The sequence below is a fragment of the Palaemon carinicauda genome, chromosome 3 (assembly GCF_036898095.1).
Source record: "Palaemon carinicauda isolate YSFRI2023 chromosome 3, ASM3689809v2, whole genome shotgun sequence".
Lineage (NCBI taxonomy): Eukaryota > Metazoa > Arthropoda > Malacostraca > Decapoda > Palaemonidae > Palaemon > Palaemon carinicauda.
The window spans coordinates 158795582-158805581 of record NC_090727.1 but is presented as its reverse complement, the minus strand read 5'-3'; the positions used below and the strand labels follow the sequence as shown (position 1 = coordinate 158805581).

At 31.5% G+C, this 10000-nt stretch overlaps 1 protein-coding gene and 1 long non-coding RNA gene across 2 annotated transcripts in view; one reads left to right on the top strand and one right to left on the bottom strand.

The window, feature by feature from the left end:
* Positions 1-10000, bottom strand: part of LOC137637974 (uncharacterized) — a 217189-nt gene that overhangs the window by 110003 nt on the left and 97186 nt on the right. The gene's annotated exons all lie outside the window — the stretch shown is intronic.
* LOC137637973 (putative sodium-coupled neutral amino acid transporter 11) overlaps positions 1-10000 on the top strand; it is a 105074-nt gene that overhangs the window by 85829 nt on the left and 9245 nt on the right. The window contains 3 exon segments of the mRNA XM_068370077.1: positions 53-262; positions 3916-4066; positions 8890-8991. Of these exon segments, the coding sequence (XP_068226178.1) occupies positions 53-262; positions 3916-4066; positions 8890-8991 (463 nt within the window).

Below are 10000 nucleotides of genomic sequence, written 5' to 3'. Positions count from 1 at the left end.
TTTTTTTTTTTTTTTTTTTTTTTTTTTTTTTTTTTTTTTTTTTTTTTTACAGGTATGCCCTTCGCTCTGCATTCCGCTGGATTCGGAGTTGGCCTGCTCCTCCTCCTCCTGGTGGCCATCATCACCGATGTGGCCCTGTGCCTCATGATCGCTGTGGCCAGAACAGCGCAGGTCACCACGTACCAGCACCTCGTCAGGGCCGCCTTCGGGAGGCCTGGATTCATCGTCACCACTTTTCTTCAGTTTCTCTATCCCTTCATATGTAAGCAAAATGGTCATTTTTATTTAAATTATTATTAAGTGTTTAATCATTACTAATGAGGTAAAAATCGTAAAGCTTGTAAGAAGAGCAATCGTTTTTTTTACATGTACAAGTATGCAATCATGTTTTTACACACACACACACACACACACACACACACATATATATATATATATATATATATATATATATATATATATATATATATAAATATATACATATACAAATACACGTTTATGCATATTTTACAAATATAAAAATAATATATATATATATATATATATAGAGAGAGAGAGAGAGAGAGAGAGAGAGAGAGAGAGAGAGAGAGAGAGAGAGAGAGAGAATATATATATATATATATATATATATATATATATATATATATATATATACATATATACATATATATACACATACATATCTACATTAGGTATATATATATATATATATATATATATATATATATATATACATATATTATACATATTAGATGAAAATATAAATATATATAATGTACATATATGAGTGTGTATACGAGTATATGCATTGCATTATACATATATAAAAAAATGCATATATACATGTAGTTATTTACAGTGTGTATATATACATATGTATATATATACATACGTACAAAACCACAAAATAACCCAAAAATCCAGATATTCCCCAGACCTTTATATAATCCCTGACTTTTGATTTGAGGATATTCTCATCTTTTTACTCGCCCCTCCCAAATGCAACATTGTTGAATGTTGACGCTGCAACATTCACGGACAGAATTTCATTTCCCAGAAAAGATCCGGAGAGGTTTTCTCCTTATACGTCCATCTTCTTCATTCTTTTTACTTCATTTGTTGCTTTTTTTTTATCTTGTGAGACTCGGGATTCTTTTTTTTTTCTTTTTTTTTAAGTCACTACTGAGGAGAAAAACTCTTTTTTTTTAAATCTTCAAGATTTTGCGTATGGAAAATGTATGTTTTAAAATGGTTAATAATGATGTTCATTATTTCAGTACTTTTTTATTTAAAGTAGGACAAAAATAGTCTTAAAAATACTAATTATATTCAATTTCCTGTATTATAATATTTCGTATTTCAGTAGATTTTTATTCTAAGCAAGAAGAAAAATCTGTCTCAAAATACTAAATATATTACAATTTTTCTATCATAATATTTCGTATTTTATTATTTTTTTATGTCAACCAAGACAAAAATGGTGGAAAAGATACTAAATACATCAATATTTTTCTGTTTTATAAAATTTTATATTTCAGTATTTTTCTATTTAATGCAAAAAATAAAATCGTCGAAAATATAATAAATTTATTAAATTTTCTTTGCCTTATGAAAAATTGTCTATGCAAAATTCTTGATCGATTTGTTTTAATTCCCAAATTGACATGAACGTTTTACTTATTATTTTCTTGGAGTTATTCTTGAAAAACAAATTCATTATTTTCTTTATGTAAATCAAGACAAAAATGGTGAAAAAAATACTAAATACATCAATATTTTTCTGTTTAAAAAAATTTCGTATTTCAGTATTTTCTTATTTAATGCAAGAACAAAATCGTCCCAAATATAATAAATCTATTAAATTTTCTTTGTCTTAAGAAAAGTTGTCTATGCAAAATTCTTGATCGATTTGTTTTAATTCCCAAATTGACATGAACGTTTTACTTAATATTTTCTTCGCATTATTCATGAAAAACAAATTCATTATAGTTCATCTTTTTTAAAGTTTCATAATCATAATTGAGTCTAATTCTTGAAAAATTTATTCATATTTTTGAAATGTTTACTGTTTTTGAAATTTTTCCTATTTTTGAAATTTTTACTATTTTTAAAATTTTTACCGTTTCATAATTTGCTTTATCAACCAGTTAACTTATTAACAGTAAGCACTATTTTCTTAAATTCTGATTACATACTTTCTCTGGATAATATCGTAACTATAGTCAATTCTTTTTAGTGAAGCAAATTTGCACCGACTCGCAGGGGTGCCCTTTTCACTCGGAAAAGTTTCCTGATCGCTGATTGGTGGGACAAGACAATTCTAACCAATCAGATAACAGGAAACTTTTCCGAGCTAAAAGGGCACGCTGCGTGTTGGTGCAAAAGCGCCCCATTAAAAAAAAATTTAGTATAATTATTTTCGCACATCTATTTACCTCTTCATAAACAATTAAGTCTCCAATTTCCATACAATCATCCCTATTTCAAGTTTCGTCCCTATTTTGACTTCGTGCCCAATTAGATTAATTCCCTTTTCATTTTTCCGTACTATTTTTCTCATTGCCCTTTCTACTTCTAAAGTCGGGTTTACACGGTCGATCGATTCGTCGAACGCGGTTCGACAGACAAGTGTTTGAAGTGATATTTGAACATGTGAACGGGGCATTTCGTTGTCGAACACGTTCGTCGAACGGTTAGAAGAAAGTCAGTTCACGCCTGACTTTTGTGGGCGGGGCTTCATTGTCCACAAACCTTATATATTTGTGGCTGATTCCACCTCTTCGAACCCTTAGACAACCAGGTTCGACAAGCAGGTTCGACAAGCAGGTTCAACGAACCATTCGACCACGCAAACCCCGACTTAGATCTATTTTCTCTTCCACTTTCTCGGCCCTATTTCCTCAAATTTCAATCGAGGGGTTCACAACAGTAAGAGTGTCCCGGGGCCAAGCTTGAAAAATCAAAATCACGCGAAAATCGCGTTTGAAAATTGGCAATTTTCAAACTCATATCTCGAAGATTTATGAACGAATTCTAAAATTTTTGGAGGTTATGTATCCAATTACCAATTTTGATAATAATTCTAATATGTTTAATAATTTCAATAATAGTAACTTCAATAATAATATTAATTTTAATTAAAAAATTATTTTGGAAGACACTGAAGCAATAAAACCAAAACTTTAAGCTCTCAGGACACTTCGTATTGTAAACACCTCAATTTTTTATGATAATCTCAGTAAAGAAATGTTTTAGAAGCTATAAGAAATAGCAAATTGAGCGCTGACAACACTTAGCCTTGTGAACGCCTCAAATTTTTGGATAATTTCAATAATAATTTCAATAAAGAACGCTTTTAAAAGAAAAAAAATATAAAAAAAATAAATAGCAAAATGAGCTCTGATGACCCTTAGTATTGTGAACGCCTCAAAACTTTTGATAACTTTAATAAAGAAAGTGTTTAGAAGCAATAAGAAACAGAACTTTGAGCTGACCACCATTATTATTGTGAACGCCTCAATTTTTTAATAATTCCAATAAGGTTTTTAGAATCAATAAAAAATACCACTTAGAGGTCTGATAACTTAGTATTGTGAACACATCAAAAATTTTAATAATTTTAATTAAAAAAAAAAATTTAGAAGCAATAAAAAATAGCACTTAGAGGTCTAATGAACACTTCATTTTTTTTTTTAATTTCAATAACTGAAAACAAAATTGAAGCAATAAAAATAGCAAATAGTGCTCTGACGACCCTTTCTATTGTGAAAAATTTTTAATTTGAAAATTTTAATAAAAACAAAATTTTAGAAGCCATAAAAAATAGCAAATAGAGCTCTGACGACCCTTAGCTTTATGAACGACTCAATTGCCACCCCATTTCCTTAACCCCGTTTTCCCATTGGATCTTTGCAGCCCTAGTCAGCTACAACATCATCGTCGGTGACACCATGACGAAGGTGTTGATTCGGGTGACGGGGCTCTCCGAACAATCCGTCTTGACCAGGAGGGAATTCATTGTGGCTACGTCGACGCTCCTCGTTACTCTCCCTCTCTCACTCTACAGGTAAATTAGACGAGTGTACGTGTACACACACACAAACACACACACATATATAAGAGTAGAAATCACGACAGCTGACACGTGATGAATATAAAATGTATAACAGCAACGGAAGGATAAATGAAAGGACTTGATTGGAGTTAGTACTTTCGTCCATTAAGGACATCAACAGACTCAAAAATCAGTTGAGTCTGTTAATGTTCCTAATGGACGAAAGTACTAACTCTAATCAAGTCTTCTCATTTTTCCTTCCGTGGCTATAATACACACACAATATATATATATATATATATATATATATATATATATATATATATATATATATATATATAAATATATATATACTGTATATATATATATATATATATATATATATATATATATATATATATATATATATATATATATATATATACTGTATATACTGTATATACAAACATATCACATTTTTATATTATATATATACTTATAAATATATGTATGCATGTATATGTTTTTATACAAAATTATTATATGCATAAAGTATATATATACAGTATATATATATATATATATATATAATTTATATATAGATAGATAGATAGATAGATATATAGATAGATAGATAGATCATTCCGTGTATCTTATTCATTTCTTTTTACCTAATAAATACTATTCCTTGCCCATCTACTTCAATATTCATCACCATAAAATTCTTCCAAACGTCATTGGTACACAGAAATATATGATAATTTCAATCTAGTATTACTTCAAGCTATTATGATTCGGAATCTTTAAAATAAAGAGAGCCCATAATGAGATGATATAGGTTTATTAAAGGTTAATATTTATTTCCGTTGCATCCAATAATGGCTTCTTGGAACACTGACAGATAGACAGACCAATGTTGAAGATGAAAAGTGATGAGGAGGAAATAATTATGCAATTATAAAAAAAAAAAAAATTTCAATGAGGCGCATTTGCACTGACGCACAGTGATGCCCCTTTAGCTCGGAAAAGTTTCCAGCTATCTGATTGGTTAGAATTATCTTCTCTAACCAATCATCAAGCAGGAAACTTTTCCGAGCTAAAAGGGCACCGTTGCGAGTCAGAGCAAATCTGCCTCACTAAAAAGAATTGACTATAGTAAAGAACGTTATGAAGAAATATTATAACTTCATATGAAGCTAGTAAAGAACATTATGAAGACGGATTGGAATGGTATATGCAAGTTTGCAACTACTGAAGAACGTTAATGAGACACGAACTAACGGTCGGACAAACTACTAAAGAACGTTTAATGAGACACGAACTAACGGTCGAACAAACTACTAAAGAACGTTAATGAGACACGAACTAACGGTTGGACAAACTATTAAAGAACGTTAATGAGACACGAACAAACGGTCGGACAAACTACTAAAGAATGTTTAATGAGACACGAACTACCGGTCGAACAAACTACTAAAGAACGTTAATGAGACACGAACTAACGGTCGGACAAACTATTAAAGAACGTTAATGAGACACGAACTAACGGTCGGACAAACAGAAAGACAGACAGACAAGGAAGGGGGAAAGGGCAGGAGCTGGAATAATGGACAAGAAAGTAAGGAATGAACGCAAAGAAAACAAGATTGATTGATTGATTGATACTGGGAAGGTTGACATCGGAATTAAACGACACGCAAAATGGAGATTGATGATAACATTTCCTCTAAACGGATGATTGAGACACGAATAGGTAAGGATGAGAGAGAGAGAGAGAGAGAGAGAGAGAGAGAGAGAGAGAGAGAGAGAGAGAGAGAGAGAGAGAACATATATAAATAAAAGGTTTTGAGGCAAATAATCCTTTTTTATCTAAGCAAATGAATATACAGAGAGAGAGAGAGAGAGAGAGAGAGAGAGAGAGAGAGAGAGAGAGAGAGAGAGAGAGAGAGAGAGAGGTACTTAGAAAAAAGTTGACTGATGGACAAGGACCAGAGAAGATAGTCAGATATTTTGAGAGAGAGAGAGAGAGAGGAGAGAGAGAGAGAGAGAGAGAGAGAGAGAGAGAGAGAGAGAGAGAATAGGTACATACAAAGAGAAAATTTTACGTAAGGATGGGAAGGCCCAGAGAAGATTATGAGAGAGAGAGAGAGAGAGAGAGAGAGAGAGAGAGAGAGAGAGAGAGAGAGAGACTTCACCCCCAAGCCATGTATCTATTCCTTGCCGGTTTTAAAATATTCAAAACTATATCTCATAGAAAAGAACCTGTGGAATCTCAATCTTTTCTCAGCGAACCAAAGAAAAACTATCATTTGAAGATATCCTTTGAATAAGCAAATATCTAGTCCTGGAAAAAAAGTTAGTTCCTTGAGGCTAAAACTTTTATCTCTGATTCATGATTTATTTTGGGGAAAATACCTGTTTGGTCCACCAAGAAGGAGACTTTTTTTATTTTTCAGATTTAGCGTTACTGAATATTTTGAAGGGGGAGTTTAGAGTGGAAGAGAGCCTTTTCTATAAGATTAGTGTACGCCACCCGTCAAAATTGACTGCTAAATATCAAGATATGCACATACACGTAGCTATATTCAACACTTCCCACCCGCTAACCCGTTTCCTCTCGGGGTTGCCCCCTCTTACCAGGGTATGATATATATACAGTATATTATATATATATATATATATATATATATATATATATATATATATATATATATATATATATATATATATAATGTGCGTATACATATATGTATATATATATATGTGTGTGTGTATACATATATGCATATATACATATATATATATGTATATATATGTGTGTATACATATATGTATATATACATATATATATGCATATATATATACATACATGTATACATATATGTATATATATACACATATATATGTAATATATATGTATACATATATGTATATATATATATGTGTATATATATATATATATATATATATATATATATATATATATATATATATATATATATATATATATATATACTGTATATAGCCAGACACATTTTCTTTATTTTCATTAAAGTTTAAATACCAGACGTTTGGCTATTTTCAAATTGAAATTTCTCTTTTAACAATTTTCTAAAATTAGAATTAAAGATTTTCTTACCAAACCGTTAATGATTCTGAGCTACAAAATATTTTGTTAAGTATTTTTATTAGAATTAAAAATTACTTTTCGAACATTTCTACGTAAAACATTTACCGTTTTATTTTCACATAAAATTTCTTAACTAAAAAGCTAAAGATTTTTTTTTATACAGCAGCTTTAGAATAAAATAGGTTTTTGAGATATAAAGAAGTCTAATAGGAACTGGATTTTTTACCCGTTTTAAAACTTAGGAGTAACAGAGTACTTTTGTCTTGGCACTTTTCTCATGTTAAAATCAAAATTCAACATTAAATGACAGCAAAATTATTATCTTTTTGTTTCTAAATTTTTAGGTTAGTACTAAATGTTCTGATATTTGCAAGCAGACTTTACAATGTTTATAATTAATAATGTAAATTCCTGCTTGATTAGCTACAAAACTTTATCATAAAACATAAATTAATAAACATTAAAAAGTGATAATCGAAAATTAAATAAGAATCCATCAAATATTATTATTGTACAACATATATAAAAATATATACATCATTAATGTTCTTATGTTGACCAGGCTGATATGAGTCTTTTTATAGTTTATATATGACATATCTGTTCTTGACGTTGTTAATATTTTATATAGGACATATCTGTTTTGATGTTGTTACTGTTTTCAGAATGATTTATTGTTAATTTACTCTCATCATTTATTTATTTCCTTATTTCATTTTCTCACAGGGCTATTTTTCCCTATTGGAGCCCTTGGACTTATAGCATCTTGCTTTTCCAACTAGGGTTGTAGCTTGGCTAGTAATAATAATAATAATAATAATAATAATAATAATTAAATGACAGATTCACTTTCATTAAATTCCTCATAAAATCAATTGAGTATCTTAAGCATCATAAGAAGGCCGACGCAAAAGGCAGAAAATCCTTTTGATCACTAATGAAACTAGAGGGACACCCAGTAGAGTACAGTCCTCCACCGAGGCAGCTTATTTCTCGACCTTGACCTTTGACCTTAACACGTATTAATTGGCGTGGATTTTCATACACTCAAATATGAACCAAATTTGAAGTCTCTGTAATAACGATGTCCAAACTTATTGGCTGATTACGAATTAGACATTTTGCTTGACCGTGACCTTGAGCTTTGACCTTGACCTTCCAAAATCTAATCATTTCCAAATTTTTACATAACAGTTAATCCATGTAAGTTTCATTACTATTAAAATTGTGGTCAGGAAGCTGTTCACAAACAAACACACACACAAACAGGGGCGAAAACATAACATTCAAGCTTCGTTGGCGGAGGTAAAAATTTTTAAATAAAAGTAAAGGAGTACTTAGAATGAGTGTTTGTAATCTCTTTTACCACCCATTTCCATTTTCTAATGTATACCACTGTTAAAAAAAAACGGGAATTTTAATTGCAAATTCTCCGTAAAATAAATATACTGTTCTCAGCTGCATTCCAGTAAATACAACCGACGGTAATTTTTACCCTACCTTTTTATTATCTATCGCGGGTTGGTGCCCATATCAATCTTTTACGTCAATATATCCGTTTTTTTTATTCATTTTTTTAATGGTAAATGCCTGGCAACATTCATTCAAGCAACTTTATCGTTTTTTTACGAAAAATATTTAAGTGTATGTTATTTCCCTCATACTTTTATTCATTTAATTACTCGGCTTCTTTGTTTTAATAATTCTGATTTTTGCATCCCTACAGAAACATCACTCGCCTGGCGAAAGCCTCCCTCGTCTCCGTCATTATGATTGTGCTGATCGTGGTGGCAATGCTGGTGAAAATGGGCGAAATGAAGGATGTAGTGTAAGTATATGTTATATAATAATTAATTCATAAATGTACATTATACACACACCACGGCCTAATTCATCTATTAACTGATTAAGTGGGGATGTCACCCACTTCCGTGCAATTAATAAAAGCATCATGGATATCAAGGTCTTCCTAGGCAATATTCTTCCAAGTCACCTAGTCATTATCCTATTTCCTAAATTTCAGAATTTTAGAATTTTTATCATCATGTCCTCCCATTCTTTCCTCTTGACCGAGCCACCTACAAATACTTTTTACCATTCGTTCACTAATGCTAACCTTTAGACCCGTGCTAAGCCCTTAACCCGTGCTAGTTTTTTTTTTTTTAACCGTGCTAACCTTTTCGACCCGTGCTAACCTTTTTTTGACCCGTGCTAACCTTTTATGAACCATGCTAACCTTTTCTGAACCATGCTAACCTTTTCTGAACCATGCTAACCTTTTTTGGACCCTGCGAACCTTTTTGGGACCCATGCTAACCTTTTTTGAACCGTGCTAACCTTGAGACATCGGTGTTAACCTCTTTCGATCAGTGCGAACTTTTGGACCCGTGCTAACCTTTTTTGAACCGTGCTAACCTTTTCTGAATCCTGTGAACCTTTTTTGAACCGTGCTAACCTTTTGACATCAGTGTTAACCTCTTTCGATCAGTGTTAACCTTTGGACCCGTGCTAACCCCCTTGACCAGTGCTAGTCTTTTTTGAACCGTGCTAACCTTTTTTGACCCGTGCTAACCTTGTCTGATCCGTACTAACCTTTTTTGACCCGTGCGAAACTTCTTCGACCCGTACGAAACTTCTTCGACCCGTGCTAACCTTTTCTGAACAGTGCTAACCTTTGCTAAACCATGTTAATCTTTTCTGATCCGTACTAACCATTTTTGACCCGTGCAAACCTTTTTTGACATATGTTAACCTTTTTTGGACCCTGCGAACCTTTTTGAACCATGCTAACCTTATGACATCAGTGTTAACCTCTTTCAATCAGTGCTAACCTTTGG